General features: G+C 40.5%; 2 protein-coding genes across 3 annotated transcripts in view; one reads left to right on the plus strand and one right to left on the minus strand.

Moving 5' to 3' along the window:
• Positions 1-18072, plus strand: part of LOC129168434 (uncharacterized) — a 76961-nt gene that overhangs the window by 52010 nt on the left and 6879 nt on the right. Inside the window, exons 1-8 of one of the 2 annotated variants that reach the window (XM_054753709.1) lie at positions 13675-13744; positions 13817-13875; positions 13949-14009; positions 14286-14443; positions 14521-14585; positions 14652-14745; positions 17103-17372; positions 17443-17727. In XM_054753709.1, the coding sequence (XP_054609684.1) occupies positions 13743-13744; positions 13817-13875; positions 13949-14009; positions 14286-14443; positions 14521-14585; positions 14652-14745; positions 17103-17372; positions 17443-17727 (994 nt within the window). In that variant the 5' untranslated portion in view covers positions 13675-13742. Of the gene's footprint in view, positions 1-13674; positions 13745-13816; positions 13876-13948; positions 14010-14285; positions 14444-14520; positions 14586-14651; positions 14746-17102; positions 17373-17442; positions 17728-18072 lie in introns of those variants that run through there. The other variant, XM_054753707.1, reaches the window with a different exon arrangement.
• LOC129168437 (cAMP-regulated D2 protein) lies at positions 959-11670 on the minus strand. Its single transcript, XM_054753719.1, has 8 exons — positions 11140-11670; positions 9803-10004; positions 9479-9612; positions 9286-9413; positions 8916-9034; positions 7932-8072; positions 7612-7784; positions 959-1717 (listed from the first exon to the last, which is right to left on the minus strand). The coding sequence occupies exons 1-8, from the start codon at positions 11578-11580 to the stop codon at positions 1265-1267; spliced, it is 1791 nt and encodes a 596-aa protein (XP_054609694.1). The 5' UTR covers positions 11581-11670; the 3' UTR covers positions 959-1264.

Raw genomic sequence — 18072 nt, forward strand, 5'->3', positions numbered from 1 at the left:
GGTTTTGTGGAATATTTTATGTTTTTCTATTTTGCAAGATAGTGGTTATTAGGAATAACTAGCGAGACAAGCAATCACTTTAATTAAAAGTTTTTCTGGTTAATAATAATACACAAGGTGGTGGTTATCATTCATAACTCGCGAGACGAGCGATTACATTAGTGATATAACTTGTGTAGGTTGTGCGACTGAACATGCATGTGCTCATGCATGACCAACCATAGTGTGGGCTTTGTGGATTATTTCAACTTTTTTTGGTTATTTCTATGATGCAAAGTAGTGGTTATCATTCATAAATGGTGAGCCGAGTGATCACATTAATGATGTAGCTTGTCTATGTCGTGCATGCATGTGCGTGGGCGTGACCAAGCATACTGTGGGCTTTGTGGATTATTTCAGGTTTTTCTGGTTATTTCTATTATGCAATGTGGTGATCATCATTCATAACTTGCCAGGCGAGCAATTACATTAATGATATAACTTGTTTATAACTTGTCACATGCACGTGCTCATGTGTGACCAAGCATACTATGGACTTTTTGGATTATTTCCAGTTTTTGTTGTTGTAATTGTGATTATTACTAATAACTGGTGAGACGATCACATTAATTATATTTATTATACATAATACATTGCACTGGTATGTGCTCGAGCAAGTGTATTGTGGACTTTGTGGATTATTTTGAGTTTTTCTGTTTTTTTCTGTTATGAAGGTGGTGGTTATCATTATTAACTGGCAAGACAAGCAATAGCATTAACGCTTTAACTCGCCTACGTTGCTCAGGCATGACAAGCATTCTATGGGCTTTGTGGATTATTTCAAGTTGTTCTGGTTATTTCTGTTATGCAAGTTATCATAAATAACTGGTAGGCCCACCTCTTCCAAGTGTGCTGGTGCCAGTGAAATGTACCGTGCTTGAGTACAGATTGAAGCACGACGACTTTATTGTTGCAAATGTTTATTGGCCAATGATTTCTCTATTGTAACGAAGTGGTCATTCAAACACAGAGTACTTGTCTGGGAGGCCCATTTCCACTAAGCAGTACAGTTCGGTTGGGTATTTTTTGTGTGTGTGAATGGTACCTATATAGATGGTCTGCACCGCTTTTTGGCACACTCCTATTGCTGTGCCTTACCGAAGTGGTGGATCTCAACACAGGTTAAATGGTCAACAAGGAATGCTCATCATGGTTCCAGGATGATCTCACGCCAAACTGAAAAGTACCGCATGGTGAAAACGAGACCCTCAGAGGAAGTCGACCGCTAGTAGATACCCAGATGGTCCCAGAAGTCACACACATGGCTTCTGGTCCCGACTTGTGCATGTGAACGCACCGTCAGGTTCATGACCAGCCATCCGCTGGTCTCAGAGTAGCGAGGCCACAATGGCAGACGCTGCTTCCTGCAGAAGGTCGTCTGATGAGCCCGTGAGGCCGGGTCGCCTGTGTGGGCGAAGGCGCCCCAGTAGCACAGCACCCGATTGGACAGCAGCTTCTCGGGCAGCGTCATGGTAAAGTTGGCAACCGCCGCAGAGTCGAAGATGAACGGCAACTCTGCGCCGTGGCAGACACGACTGTAGCAGAACGTCAGACCGGACCAGACGCGGGGGTCCGACACCACGTGGTCGAAGACGTACATCCATGCTTTGCTGCCTGCTTCTGTGCCCGCACGCGCCGACCTCCGCAACGGACACAGAAAGACAAAGTCTGTGACGATCTAAAGGGAGGAAAAGAGGACATAAAAAATGAACTCCACCTGCACCTGGTATCGCTCTGATACTATTTTCACTTGACTTGTTTTGCCATTAATTTGGTGATCAAGATTCTAAAAATTAATTAAACTTTTTTTTTGTATCAACAAACTTGTTTGTTAAAATAATAGAACTACAGTACTCGCTTTTATTACAATTGTTTGAGCAAATTTAAGTCAGTAGTGCAAAATAAGTTAACAAAATCAAAATCTACTATTGGCTCTCATTCACATTTTTTGGCTTTTTGCCCCCAAAGCCCTCCTGTGTCCAAAAACTTATAAACAATATATATAAATATAACAATATCAACAATGTTACAATAGAAAAAGAACACAACAAAAAAACAGATATTTGTAAAAATAAACTGAACTGGAAAATATCGATCTCATCAAGCTAGTATCTCTGCACTGGCACTACTCATGGTATCGATACTATCGATATTTGGATCCATCCCTTCGCCGCCTCCTGTACACCCATAGCTTCTCATGGCATAGCTCGCTCTGTGTTCTCTACAAAAAAAATGATGATAGCTGCACTTGTAAACCTGCTGTTCACCTTGTTTTTTTCTTCCTGGCTAAAAAATGGAAACACCAGCCTTCATCTATGTTTTACTGGAACCTGCACCCACACAGCTGTACAGCCGATGGATCCACACACCTACACATTATCTCACACACACATCCTGGTATTTTTCTCCAAAAGAGATGAAAGCTCGGCCTTCTTCTCTGGGACACACACTTTCATTTGCATCCAACAGCAGTTTTGGATGGATATAAAATGCTGCTGCTCTGAAATATGTACTCTATCCTTGCAGCCATTTTTTTTATTATGCTGATCCATTTGTTGGTTTTACAGACACCAAAAATGCTGAGCTCTCTACATCAACCTCCTCTGACATTTACGCTGACCTCCCCCCAAATCCTCTGGAGAAGTGGCATTCAGAGTAAGTGTGTGTGTGTGTCTGTGTGGCCACCGTCTCCCTGCTGCACACTGGACTGCGACTGAATACTAAATAAGAGCAGGAGCATCACCTCTTGACCCTCGGTGCTTCCCTGAGGCAGACACCTTGCCCTGAAAACTGACAGAGGCTTCCCTTCTACAATTTACTGCAAAATAAAGAAGAACCCCTAGAATGTAGTGGCTGCCATTGTCATTGTGGCAAAAGGGACATTTGCTACATTAAGATTGTGTCTTTTAGTTACTTTTGCTTCTTGCTTTAGGTCAGGGATGTCCAAACGCTTTTCACCGAGGGCCGCATGCAGAAATAATGTGCATATTTACAGGGTTTGTCACACGGTTGCCATGCTGCCGGGCTCCCTCACCATGGCAGTGAACTGCTCTGCTGGGAACAATGCGTTATGGGAAGAAGCTAAAATAGCTGGGTTTTTTTATTTTAAACTTGTATTGGTACTTGTCTTGCATATTTCCTAGCTACCTTTTGAGTGTTAAATTGCTGTGTGATGATTTTAGCGTTCTTTGTAAGACAACACCTTGAGTCAGATTGTTATATTGAGTAATGACCTCCTGGGATTTCTGATTGTTTTGAGTTTCCTAATAGTTCATGATTGGTTCCTGTCAAATAACGAGCGGTGCGCGCCATGACGTGGACATGTGCGGCTTATAGTCCGGTGCTGATTATCCAATTATCCTAATTAGAGTTGCATTGGTATGCTGGAGCCTATCCCAGCTGACTTAGGGTGAGAGGTGGGGTACACTCTGGACTGGTTGCCAGCCAATTGCTGCGGTGCTGCTTATATATGTACAAATCTCTTTTTCTGTCTATATTTAGTGAGTGCGGCTTAAATACCTGTGCGTCTCATACACCGTCTCATACACCAGCACTTACAGGTACTTTTTTTGTGGTAACGCAAATAGAAAATGGTTTTATGTCACTATCTGGAGGGGGAAAAAAGTGCTGCAGCTATGAATCCACCAGAGGGCGCTGTCTCACAAGGCAATTCGCACAATATTTTCCAGCAGGAAGATGCGTTGACAAGACGTGATGTTGCACGTTTTGTAAGTATTGTACACTGTCAGTTTGTCATTTGTACTTAATGTGTAAAACTGAACTTAAAATGTGCCCGGGAGAGATGCATAATGAGAGTATCAAAAACCAGGCAGTTTTAGTTTAAGATGTGTGTAATAGCTAACTTAGTATTAACATTCCAGTCAGTGTTCATGCATTTGCCAGCCATCTCTGTGTGTCTCTTCATCAATTATTCTGGGGGTTATGACCCGTCACCGTGGGTGTTTATGACAGACAAGTCACTTCCTGGTGTTTGCGGTCTGGCTGCATCTCAAACAGCCCAACTCTGGTGACTCCCCTGAAGGTGGGTCACATGCTTCACCACCATACTAATGACAAGGGGTGGGGAATTTAGCGTTTGAGCTAGAGATTTAGCTCCCTCTGTAGGCAGGAGAGATCTACTGAAGTGATGGTCATGTAGATAAAATGACAGCAGCCTCTGTGAGGAAGAGCTTGCAGGCAATAGCAGGCATTGATCCACACATGACCATCCATCTGTCTTATTGAGCTTATTGATACTCGGGCAGCATGTGCGCAGGGGACTGCACAGGGAGTGCACTTTGTTATTCAGGGTGTAGTTTGAAAAGGTATTCATTCAGGAGTTAGTTTTTTCCCAAATCAGCCGTTATACTGGAAAACATCCCTGTTAGCTTTTCAGATGAGAAGACAAAAAGAACGATAATTAGATGCAATTTGGCCTGAGTCTGAATGACTGTATCTGTTTCTATGAGCAGAGAAATTCAAATTTGCACACATTATTGTCTCTTCTGCTTAATTAAATGCACCCTGCAGCACAGCTTTAAAGTGACTTTGATCATCAGAGTTTTCCAGTGTGAAAAACCCTTTTCCCGCTCATTTTTACAGCCATATTTACAGTCATTGTGCTTCAAGTGCTGGCTTTATATGGAGTTTAAAATCCTAATGATGTAAACAATGCAGACAATTTAGGTGAAGGGGAAAACACTCAAGTATAAGTGTATTGTATAAGTGTGTGAGGCAGGAAGCAGCTTGAAAGAAATAAAGACATATTTTTTAAATCTGCTAAGCTAACTTTTAAAAACACAGGAACCCAATACTGGAGGCTGGCGGGTTGTGTGTTCTGTGTTGCTGTGGTGCAGTAATTGCTTAATATCAATAAACAAATGTACACATAACTAGAAGAACGTCAGCTGCTGTAAAAGCTAAGCGGGACCGACTTCAGGAAAATGTATCCAAACAATTCAAATCACTAGCCCAAGGATAGCGGTTCATATTGGTATTGTTTCGGGGGGGTTTTATGTCGGTGAGTGAGTGATGACGTGCTCCACACATCAACAATGCATATTATTCGGATTAACTTTGATCTTTGCTCTTTTTTTGCCCTATTTTTGCTGGGTTTTCTTTTCATTTTCCAAGTACTTAACTTTCTCCATAATCTTTGTAAACATTCTTCTCGTAATACTGTATTATGACTTTATTCTCATAATATTTTTACTTTATTCCCATAATATTAATTTTTTTTCCTTGTCCTAATTTTCCCCAAAAATTACAACTTTATTTTCTTTTGTTTTTTGTCAAAAAATACAATTTTCATTTAAAATCTGTGCTACTAAAATGACATTATTTTTCTTCATTATATATACAACATATATATAAGTTCTACATACGTACTGTATTTTCTCAGGTTGAGGCGTACCCCCAACCAAGACTAGTTTCACTCATTTGTGGTGCAAAACCATCGTTAAGATGCAGTGGAGTGAGACCTCTGTCTACCAACGACAACCCACTGCAACAACAAAAATACAAAACTCTAATTGCATACAGAAGTCATTGTTTTCAGGCTTTTGCGAGCCACAAAAAACAAAGTGGCGGACTGAATCTGGCCCCCAGGCCTTGAGTTTGACACCTGTGATTTAGACTTTGTAAATGTAGAGAATAACTTGATTTATTTGGAAAATGTCATTTACAACTGAATTTGTCCACAGTTTAAGAGGTTGAAAGCAAACTGAAGTGATTTTTAATTTTTATGGCAAAAAAGTAAAAAAAAAAAAAAAGAAACTGCTTCAAAATAGGCTTCACAAAATCAGTTTTTCTGGGAATCTGTGCCAGACTTTAAAACCCTGATCTAGAGGGTTCACAAGTGTCTGACTTTTTCTATTCTGTATTTGTTTGTCTTCAGCTGAGTGCAAGTCTGACAAATAAAGGCAGTAAACCCTACTAAAGTCCACTTCCATAAACAGTTCTCAATGGGGGAAAAACAATCCAAATGCAATCAGCGAGTCTCTCTTAGCATAAAAACAAATAAGAAAACTTGTTTATGTCTGAACCTCACAATTGGGCAATAAAAACAGAACTCTGGCATGCCTCCTTTATACTCAGTCTTTGTAATTCCCTGACTTGACATTTGGCTTCCAGATTATCATATAGCTCCACTCTGCACAAAGGCCTACAGCACATTACAAATAATTGCAATGTGAAACGCGAGCAATGAGGCTTGAACTTAAATTGAAGAGCCATTATACAGCTTTGCAGACATCCTCGTGGTTGTTAAGATTCAACACTGGCAATGGCCGCTATAAAAGATGCGGGGGGTCACTTTGATACATTTTCTACACTAAAGTTGCTAAAACCAAGTCTTTAATCTCAGGTCTTGAGTCAGGTCTCAAGTAAAGCCATGCAAGTCCAAGTCAAGTCAATATGAAGTCACTGGCTTGAAATGTTCGCGTCCTTTCAAGCGCTGTATAATGTTTAGCAAATAAAATGCCCTTTTAACAATGTAACACTGTATTCAATTTGACAAGTACAATGAATGCATTTTGAATTGTTGTATGTTTGTTTTTTTTGTTTTTTTAACTAAGGCTAGTGTGACAATTATAGCCACACGAAAACAGTGCTGACATAGCATTCAAGATTGGTCAGTGCGTAGGAATGTAATCCACACCCTCTTTGTTTGTTCTTAAACCTGACTGGACGTTAAAAGATGCATTCAGTGAGGCAGATTCTGTGGGGAAATGCGTTTTCTTGCTAGAAATGACATAATAACAATCACATTGGTTGAATACTTTGAATGGGGACACATTTTGCTCAACACACTCACTGAAAATCGGCACTGAAATAGTATTTTCAAGTCATCAGAATAAAGTCCCCAGTCACTGATGTCAAAGTTGCAAGTCTTTGTTGATATTGTCAATTCGAATCAAAGTCATAAAAATTGTGGCTCGAGTTTAACTCGCGTGAGTCGAGTCGACGCCTCTGGTTGTTCGTAACATATCTAAGAATACAAGCGGTCCTCGGGTTACGTACGAGTTCTGTTCCTAGACTGTGATGTAAGCTGATTTTTGGTGTAAGTCGACTCTTAACTGTACACAGAACGCATAAAGGACAAAAATATTATAATAAATCACTAAAGACAAGAATTAAATGAAACTGTACAGTCATACAAACTAAAAGCCAAAACACTAGCAACCTTTACATGTCAATAATGAGACCACTAAACTGCTGTTTAATACCGTCTCGCTCTCCGACCATCTGTGAATACGACATATTTCCTGACTGTGCGTGTGGCTGCGTGCAGAGAGCACAGTTGTGTTTGCTGATGTTGTTTTGGTGTGGTCCTGGCCAACAGTATCCTGTTTTTTTCGGTAAAGAGATCGGTCAACCACCTTACAAGGTCCGGGCAGATGTTTCAATATGATCTTCATCCTTAAGGATGGTCGCGCGAGTCAAGCAATTGAGTCAATATTGAGCACATAGTTTATATGTAGCATGTAGGGGTGTTCCACACTCTAGAACACCCCTCTTCTGGAGTGTAACTGCAGTTTGAACTGTGCTCTGTTAACCCCCAGTTCTTCTTACCTGAGCCAGCATGTCTCTACGATCGGCATCTCTATAAAGAGGCATGTACTTGTGCAGGATCCGCAGTGCATGTTGTTTGAAGATGGCTGTAACGTACATGATGGACTTCACTGCAGACACAGGCTTGTTAAAGACGCCGTACACAAAGATCACGCCTTCTTCCGAGGTTGTGCCTGCAGGACAAAAATCCAACCCTGTAACTTATTGTTGTCTCTTCCTACTAACATGGTTTTGTTCACTGGATTGGATGATACTGTATGTGTGTGTGTGTGTGTGTGTGTGTGTGTGTGTGTGTGTGTGTGTGTGTGTGTGTGTTGTACCCAGCAGCACTTGTTTCTCTTTCTGCCAGTGGCCCGTCTGGAAGGCAGAGACCGCCTGTTCCTTGATTAAGTCGCCATCAATGAACGGACCCCATGTCTCAAACACCTCCAGGAACCTGAACGGGTTCACAAGCCTGGAACCTGAAATCATCACAGAATCGTCAATTAGCTTGACAATGTAATCTCACAGGGTTTGATGGAAGATTTTTTTTTATGGTCGTAGAGGAAGAGAGAAGATTTTCTTGTTGGTTGGATGTTTTTTGGCCATTTTCTAACAGTTCCTCTGAGGTTTTGTTTGTTTTTAGAATTGCTCATGTGCCATAGGTTCCTAAAAAAAACAGAAATCAAGATTAAAAATGCTTATAAAATGCTTCCAAAACAGATATGTTCCTTATCTTATAATGTATATCATCAGTATACAGTGTAGTAATATGTACTCGAATCTGACCTATATTAGCTAAAATAAGAAAAAAACAATACAATTTGATTTGCCAAAACGACATTTCGGTAGGATTTCGGTGATAAGGAACGTAGTTCCGGTTAGTTGGTGGGGCCACTTAAGTAAAGAGTTTGGCTTCCCCGAAAATATGTGTTCAAAATCATTTGCATCACAAAAATACTTCCTCGAAAAAATGAGACCTCACAATCGCCCGGCGTTACTTTCTCTCCCGTCGTATCACTGTGCGCTATATGTTCCACGGTGGTTACATGCACGGATGAAGACGTTACGACAGCACCGTGTAAACGCTGTGATCGATTGATACCAAGTGAGCAGTGAGCGATTGCGAGGTCTGATTTTTTCGAGGAGGCATTTTTGTGATGTAAATGTTCTACTCTTGTGAACGCATATTGTTTTGAGAAGCCAAACTCTTTACTGTTTAAGATCAGTTTATTCTATCATAAACTTGCCAGTGTATTTCCCATATTTTATGTAACAGTGGTGCTAAGTTTACTAAGTGTGGGCTGTTGTTTACGTCGTCCTACTTGTTTTTATCTGTGCTTCCAAGATGGCCTGTGGTGTGAGGGATAGCAAGCAGACGAGGTCGCTGATGGAACAGTTGGTCTTCTTTGCAAAGTCCTTTCCAAGCGTCAGGGCGTCGTGTCTAAGAGATTTGGAGGAGAATTGGAAGATCGTGCTTTGGGTATTTTTTATTATATTTTCATAGCGGTTTTTATTCCTACGTTATTTTATCTTCTTTTTTACTCTGCGTGCTTTGCTGCTATTGCTATTACTGTCCTGTACACTGCATACAGTGGTGCTGCTGCTGGATCCTTCATTTCTGTGAGGGTACATGCCCAACAGATCAATATAATTCTATCTAATCTAATCTTGTTACAATCTGGGCTCACCCACCTAGTCTTGAGAGGGATGGAGAAGGGCAAACTCTGCAGAACAGCCTGTTTGAACAGAGGTTTGCTGCTTTGGATCATCAGGTGAAGACTCACTGACTGAGCGCCAGCGCTCTCTCCAAATATCGTCACCTGACAAAAAACATACTCTTCTTACACTTCAAACTTGCTGCCATCATATCATTGTGTGTACTTGCCTTGCTGGAGTCTCCTCCAAACATGGGGATGTTCCGTTGGACCCAAAGGAGGGCCGCCTGCTGGTCCAGAATCCCATAATTCCCAACAGCTGATGTGGCAGGGTCTTTGCCAGACACAAGGAACCCGAAAGCGCCTTAAATCATAAGTCAACAACACAGTAATTGACTTCAGCGTGACATTTACCAAATTACTTTTCACATATCACTGCTCATGTGTTCTGTCTGGGTGGGGAAGTGCAGTAATTACAATCAGCCATTTCTAATAATGACACTCACACATGCACTTTACGTCTTTCACTGATGATTCAAAAATGTACTTCTCACCCAGTCTGTACTCCAGGTTTACAACAATAGTGCGCGTGAAGTTACTCATGAAGCGGCCGTCATACAGCGGCTTAGAGGCCGAACCAGCAATGAAATCCCCTCCGTGGATCCACACCATCACAGGAAGTGGACTATGAAGAGGGGAGCTGAAGTTCACATCCAAGGGGACAAAGATGTTGAGGTATAGACAGTCCTCGCTGACCTGAATGAGGACAATATGAAGATTAAACTACCTTTTAAATCACAAATATGGTTTTCAGGCCAGAGTAAGTAAGAACGACTCACTACTGCCCCCTGAGTCACAAAGTGGAACAGCATGCTACCATACATGTACAGTATCGTTTGTCATGATTAATTGATTCCAGAAACGACCGCAATGTGTGAATTTCTACAATGTAAGATTCAATATTAATAAACTGAATATTTTTGTAGTTAGAGCATAGAAACCTGTTTATAACTTTCTAATTACTGGTATAACATTATGAGAGCCCGCCCAATAGTCACTTTTACACTCCTGTTATTCTTTGTTTACATCACATTACGGTATCACTGCAGGGACATAAGAGGCGGCCGCCGCTAGCATAGCAAGCTACCAAGCTAATTAGTTAGCTTCTCCAATTTACTTATTCTAAACTTAAGGAAGCGTTTCAAACAGAGTGGGGAAAAAGGACGAAAAAGGACGAAGAAGCCAAAAACTTACTACATCCACACAGAATGAGAGGAGAACCTTTTTTCACGCAATCTCAGCCATGGCAGGTCCGCCTCAGCCATGGCATGTCGGCTCGGACCTGCTGGCTCAGTAGCCAGTCTCCATGCAGTGTGAAAGGTAATGTCATGTCTCATTACATTACTGATGCCGAGTGACCAGAATACTACATATAACTTGTCTTTCAATATTTTTTCACGAATAATAGGCCATATTCAACCACCAAACAGCAATCATTTATTAATTATTTTTGTTAAAACCGCCATAGTAAGGGAGCGATAGTCAAACTGTGATATAGCGAGTAGTAACGTATGGACAAATGTGCTCTTGCTCAATTTTTACGAACATGTGCTTGTCAGTCTCCAAAAGGCGTGTACCTGGTTTTGTGGTGATTCGGTTAAACACATTAAAGTTATGGTTTTGTAGAATACATTGAGCTTTGTGAGAAATTTTAAATCAGTCCAATTTGTGGGGTTTAATGGCGCCGCACATTGTGGTGTAATTGTTAGACAAATAACAGAGTAGTACTAATAACAGAGTAATAATAGAGTAGAATGTTTTGGTTAATTTCGTGGTTTAAAATTGTGGCCTAAACTGATGAAAATAAGTTGCAAGTTGTCTTATTTCTTACATTTTGAGGACATTCCTCAGCAATTGGTCCTCTGCAGCCCTGCATGCATGGCGCCCTGGGGAAGGTGGCATCATAAACCCCCTTCCAAGGACTCACAGGTCTGGGGGACTTCCAGCGGTAAGCCCCGACAGGGGGGTCTGCATATGGGATCCCGTAGAATATATAGGCCTTATCTGCTGTAATACCCTTGATTTGACCATTTTTGGTCACGACCACAGGCCCAGGAGTCCCGCTGATGTCCTTCTTGACTGGTTTGTCCTCCGGCCTCTCCAAAGCTTCAGAAGAGTTTATCTCAAATTCTGGGTTGATGATTAATGGCTCATCTCGTACCACGAGTCCAGGGTACATTCCTCTCAGAAAGCTGACAAGGTCAATCTCATCATCAGTTTTTGTCGCCAGCACCAAAGGAAACAACATCAGCAAACACGTCCAGCTCCCCATTTTGCAATTGAACAGCTCTTTTTCCTCCACACTCAACTCAGATCATGATTTGAATTGAGTGATGTTCCAGCAAAAACCTCCACCAGCCGGCAGCCTCTAACACTCTGCAGGGCTTGTGACTCCAATTTGAGCAGTTGCTTGGCAAATTTATCAGACAAAAGTAGCTCTGTCTGACTCCACTAGACCCCGAGCACCGAAATACAGACATGCTATGCAGGACTGTAATGGAGCACGCATCGTCTTTACTTTTCTCTATTTAATCAGGCTGCATGCAAGGGAAACTACAGTTAGTGGCGGTAAATTCGCCCATTCTGAGTCACTGAAGTGATCCGATTCAGCTGAATTGAGTGTTGAGTGTTGTGCGTAAAATATGTGAGCCACATAATAAACACCAATGTTTTTAACCACTTATTTATTCAATAGTTAAATTATTACAACAAAAGTCTGTTACGCTTATGTCGACAACCTGTCTTAAGTCAACCAAATGATCAAGTCTTATTATTAAAAAGTGCCCCCTTAAGCCGACATCGACCCAAATGGCTAATTTCTCCACGTGTTGAAACATTGTTGACATCATTAACGCCAAGCAGCGTGACAGCAACTTCACTACTCTCTAGCTACAGTACACAGCATTAAATCAGAGTGGGACAGAGTGACCTCCTGTTCAATGCAAAGTAAGTTTGAAGATTTGGAAACGGCCATCTCTCGGTACATTTCATACACCAGACTTTATTTTACCAGCCATTTTCATCTAGTTTGACCAATTTACTTGGCAAAAGACGAAATGCTCTAGGCCGCAGATTAAGATCTACACAAATGTCAGTCATCAATGCCAAGGGTGGTGGTGTGATTCTCGCTCTGTTTTTGTTGTGTTCTTATTGCTATATTGTTGATATAGTTCTATTTACAGTATATTTTGGGAGTCAGGAGGGCCTAAGGGGCAAAGAGCCAAAAGATTTTAATAGAAGCTAATAGTATTTTGCACTATTGGCTTCATTTTGCTCAAAGAACTGTATTTAATAAAAGGGAAAAGGGGCAATACTTTATTTTGTTGATGTTGTTACATTGTCATATAGTTTTGTATTTACATTGTTAAATTGTTCACAAATAAATTAGTTGATAAAGCATTTGACCCACTATGATTAATCATGACTTAATATTCAAGATTCAAGATTCAAGATTCAAGAGTTTTATTGTCATATGCACGGTAAAACAGGCAGTTATACTATGCAATGAAATTCTTATTGTGTTCATTCTCCCAAGAAAAGAAAGAAAACACAAGAAAGAATAAGAACATAAGAAACATAAACATATATACCAATAAATTAAGCAACAACAACAGAAGAGACATTAATACAAATAAATAAATAAAAAAGTGTTATGAGTGTGTGCGCGTGTTGCGTGCGGCGTTTGTGAGTGCTTCGTTGAGAAGCCTGATGGCCTGTGGGTAAAAGCTGTTTTCCAGCCTTGTGGTCCTGGACTTCAAACTCCTGTAGCGTCTGCCTGACGGTAGGAGTGTGAATAATGAGTGTTGTGGATGTGTGCTGTCCTTGATGAGGTTGTGTGTTCTTCGTAGGACTCTTGCAGTGAGGGGAGGGCTGCCCCAACAATGTTCTGTGAGGTCTTGATCACCCGCTGGAGTGCCTTCCTATCACGTGTTGTACAGTTACCGTACCAAACAGTGGTACAACTCAGGAGCAAAGTTACAAAATCTTTCAAGGAACTTGAAAAATGTCTAGTAAAAAATCGGTAATACTGCGCCTGTATTTACTTGGTATCAAATTGAACCCAAAATTTGCAGTATCGCCCAAACCCACTACACAAGTTGAAATCAGAGAATGTACATTTGCGTGCACACTGACACCTAGTGGTCAAAACAGGAAGCACTTGTGAAACCCATATAGAGACTGCCCAGTGTCCACTACACAGATTTCTGAGGAAATGTCACGATGACACAATCAGGTATGCCAGCAAAATGTTAATAAATCTGAACATATTTACATAAAGTACAATGATCCAAGCGCTGGTCAATAGTTTTAACTTCCGGGTTTACATGTGACGTAATCACACACCTGTCATTTATTAATGGTGTGACTGTTCTCGCCAGGCCTTCCAAAAAAATAAATAAATACCCGATTTGTTTTGCTGAAATTACGAAGAAAATGTGAGAAATTCGCAATTCAATTATTAATAGTAATTTTTTTAATTAATATTAACTTGATGTCGTTATCAACAGGAATTCCGTAGACATTTTTCCAGTCATCCTTGTCACACTACTGCTTCATATATTATACGGTGAGTATGGCGCTGCTTTTAAATATACATAATTATGTTTTGATCAGTCACGTTTAGAAATTCTGTTTATTAGGAAGTGCTGGTGGCGTTTGCTTTTCTATATGCTGGATGGACATGAACGATTTTCTGAAAAGGTACAAACGTATTTTTTTTCCATTGTTTTCCTGAATGTTTCTTCTTTCTGCTCCCTGACGCCATTTTGTTTGTTTTCAATGTTTGTAGCAAATGAACGTAATGCTGTTTGTATTTTACGCCACGTATGCGTTCATCTACTAGCAATTCTGTTCATGTTTCTAAATTAAAGCTTTGAATAACAAAAGAAAGGAACAAAAGATAAATAAAATAACTCACTGTAAATGCAGTAATACTAATAGTTTTCTGATGCTGAATCCAATTTTGTCCATTCCCAGCTATGATGGCAGTATCTGGCTCAATGACACAGAATTAAAAGACATTGGGACTTTGGGCAAGGTGACTTCACTGGCTCTACCTCCTCCAGGTGTAGAAAACAAGCTGACCCTTGACTATGGAGACACAATTCTCACATGGTCCTTAACTATTTCCCCAGGTAAGCATTTCGTCTTTAATGTAACGACTTGACTGAATGATTCTTGTATTTATGATGTGCTGATCTCTAATTGTAAGATACCATGCAAACCAAAGTCAGTGGTCGACATAAACCCCAGGAACATCCATCATTTACCACACAGGTGATGGAATACCTGCAATTGCTCAATGTTAGAAACTGTTTTCAGAATTCTTTTTTCTGTTTTTAGGTTATGCTGGATTTGTTGGATCCCAATGAAGTGTTTCCGTGTGAAAATGGAACAATCTTCTTCTATCAGGATGAAAACTTCTTCCTGGCTTTTGGTAAAAATGCATGACTGTGTGTGTATTTGTTTTGTTATCTGATCATACTGGAAAGTGGTTTTCATGACTTCTTTTTGTCTGTGTCTCAGTTCACATAAGTGAACACGCTATTCTTTGGTGCGAATTGACTTAACTGAGTGATTCAATATTTAAGATGTATTTCATGTCGCCCTCTTGTGGCTGTAACCCAGTGGCAATGCTCTTGTTACTGTTGGCAAAAGCCAAAATGTGATCCATCTTGGGAATGGAAGAAATTCTTTTTTAAGCCTGTTCATTGACTTTTTGTCTCGCTCCATCTTTAACCCTTAAGACAGGCGTGTCCAAAGTCTGACCCGGCCTGCAGCACTGCAGTGACAAACTACTGTATGTGCTTTGTCAGCTATTATGCAAAGTTGAGTTAAATAAATTTAGCCATATAACTCATTTTGACCTACATTGCATTGGTTTTGGCATGTAATTAAGTAAACAAAAGGTGAAGATTGTCAAATAAAGTGGGCCCCCACATATTTTTTTGTGTCTGTGGCCCTAGGACGCCTTTTGTACTATGGCCATATGGGCAATTACCCAGGGCGGCATTCTCTTAGGGGGAGCTGAGGTCACTGGTTGATAAAAATGTATATTTACTAGCAAATATTTTGGATGTTCTCGATATCAGCCAAGCAAAATGTGATTATTTGGCAATAAGACTACCTAAATAAAAGCACAGACTTGTCTTTGTTTGATAATAAGTGCTTCTCTTTAGTGTATCCTTGCTGACTTGCATGGTATCGCACCAAGATCACCTCAAATAGAGCCGCGGATGCTTTTGCGGCTCATAAGTGCTTCTCTTTGGGGTTGTTTCGACTGTGGATTGTGTCAAAACTCTTGGTCCTACTGTTCAATGCTCTGATATTTTCACAAATACAACCCAAACAAAAGCGATTGCTTGAATTTCGCTTTCTGTTGGGGTTGTTTACTTGAGCCCTTCAACAAAAGGAAGACCCTCAGTCCACGTCTGTTTCATTGACTCAACCTGAGCATTGACTTGAAGATTAGGAACAATACGTGCTACTTGTTGGGGCAGTCCTGCATACGTATTCCATTCTTCATAATATACAGTATGTAGAATGTCATGTTGTTTAACTGACCTTTTGGATCACTTCAAAGGGACTAAATTGATAGTTACTAGCAAATATTCTGGATTTTCTCGATACCAGCCGAGCAAAGTGTGATTTTTTTTTTTGGCAATAAGACTACCTAAAGAAAAGCACAGACTTGTCTTCTTTTGATAGTAGGTGCTTCTTGCTAGGGTAGCCTTGTCTTTTGAAAAATGAGGGTGGAATCACACCGAGATCACCTCAGAGGCTATCAAACGTCCACCACGTGACCAAACCAGAGTATGGGGGGCTCACTTAACTGCTTTGCCTCAGCCCTCAGGTTAATTATATGGTTAAAAAAAGTAAATTACAACAGTAATTGCTCAAAAATAAAACATATTTCATTGTTAATACTATATTATATTCATTATATCGCAGACCAAAAGTCTCACACGTGTTATTTCACTACTAAAATGTGAAATTAAAAAAAGAGAGAATTGTGACTCAATATGAGTTGGTTTAGCCTCGACTGCTAGTTGAGTAACGGTGGGAGATGACAATTAAGTGCCCTTATTTTTGTCAACAAAATATGAAAAAGAGAAAGTCAAAGCCATCAGGTGCACAATTTTTAGAAAGAAGAAGAGGAGAAACAGGGGCCAAAGATGAATCTATAACTTAATATAGTTACAAAAAATAGTTTTTGTAAAGAAAAACTAGTGGTGTAAAAAAAAAATAAAAATTGGGGGTGGGGGAGGCCACAGAGTTGGTCCACCCAGGGCGTCATTCAAGCCATTTCCATCTCTGTTCCTTAAATTTGTCTGAAATTTGTCTGAAATTCCCATGGGAAAATGCCCTTTTTTTTCACTCCACACATTTACTTTAACACATTTCAATTTAGACAACTGGCTTTCAATTTTAAATTTTTATGTTTGTCCACCAGATGCTGCTGCTTTTTTCCAGCCAAATCATGCAGCAAAATGTGTCACTTTTACGGTTTTCTGCATGGGTGCCTTGTGCCTGAAATAATAGGTGTGTGTCGTTATTGATGTTTGTTGTGCTTAAAATTAATTTAAAAAAACAGTGGAGTTGTGTAAACATACTGGCCTTTTTAAAAGGTTAAAATGTGTATTTAAGAAGACTGACTGTGTGAGTGAATTTTAAGGACATCTTCAAGCTTCATGCAAATTTTCAGGACTGTATATTTCAGTGTCCTTAACATTGCTGAGTATCTTCAGTATGTCTATTTGTTTATCATTTATTTAGTCATTGTTTTCATCCCAGGTCACTCTGTGAGCTATCCCATCAAACTGCAGTCCAGGTCTTCCTCCACATTGCTGTTCTCATGGAAAGAGGGCCAACCAATACCAGTCTCTACCAGCAAAAACACTGTGACACTGTACCGTTTTGACCAGGACTTCAGTGACATTCAGAGCATACTGATGAGCAGCTCCAGCCATTATCATTTTACTAATATGTACTCCTGCACCCTCTATATAGTATGTGTGGACATTACAGATGCCCACCTTGTCACCTGCCTCTCAACCTTAACTGGTATGGCCTGGATAGATCAGTGGATCATATTGAGAATGGGAGTTAAGTGTATTTTGTTCTTTTTCATCAGATCCAGTTGTTCCCGTCGACTTTGAGGTTAGCTCGTGGAACAGCAGTAGCATATCTTTGACTTGGGGCTACCCTGAGAGATCTAGGTTCTCCTTTTTCCTCCTGACGTCCTTCCATCTCAACGGGACGGACCACGTCGTGGAAGAGGTGCACACGACGGAGAATTTTACATTGACCTTGTCTGACCTGCAGCCCTGCAGCAGAGTCAGGTTTGGCCTGCAGACTGTTTGCCGAGCAGGGAGTGGGTCGCGCTACAGTGGAATGATCCTGAACGATGGAAATACTGGTAAGCTCTCCGGGTTGTATAGTTCTTACAAACTAGGGGTGTGACAAAATCTCAATATGTCGAACTATCGCGATATTTAACCCTACAATGGATTATCGATATGCTCTCCTATATGCTATCGATTTTGAATTATACAGCTGCTATAAACTCGGGTTGTCAAAAATAGAGCATTAACAGTGATAACTCATTTATTACATTAATTCCGTTAACATTTTAGCCTAATTAACACATGCGCATCATCATCACGTCACGCGGCACCTCTGTTATGACGGCAGACGGAAGCATTCTGGAACTTCATAAGCAACCGCTTGGGCACTTCTTTCAAAAGTGGAGCAAACAAGTGAG

The sequence above is a fragment of the Dunckerocampus dactyliophorus genome, chromosome 15 (genome assembly GCF_027744805.1).
Source record: "Dunckerocampus dactyliophorus isolate RoL2022-P2 chromosome 15, RoL_Ddac_1.1, whole genome shotgun sequence".
In the NCBI taxonomy this organism is placed as follows: domain Eukaryota; kingdom Metazoa; phylum Chordata; class Actinopteri; order Syngnathiformes; family Syngnathidae; genus Dunckerocampus; species Dunckerocampus dactyliophorus.

Bases quoted from the DNA above. Each gene is read 5' to 3' on its own strand.
- LOC129168437 (XM_054753719.1), bottom strand. From the start codon at position 11,580: ATGGGGAGCTGGACGTGTTTGCTGATGTTGTTTCCTTTGGTGCTGGCG. The intron at 9,414-9,478 runs GCAAGTACACAC...GTTTTTTGTCAG, and splicing joins TTGGAGGAGACTCCAGCAAG to GTGACGATATTTGGAGAGAG. The intron at 7,785-7,931 runs GTACAACACACA...TTTGTCCTGCAG, and splicing joins AGAGAAACAAGTGCTGCTGG to GCACAACCTCGGAAGAAGGC.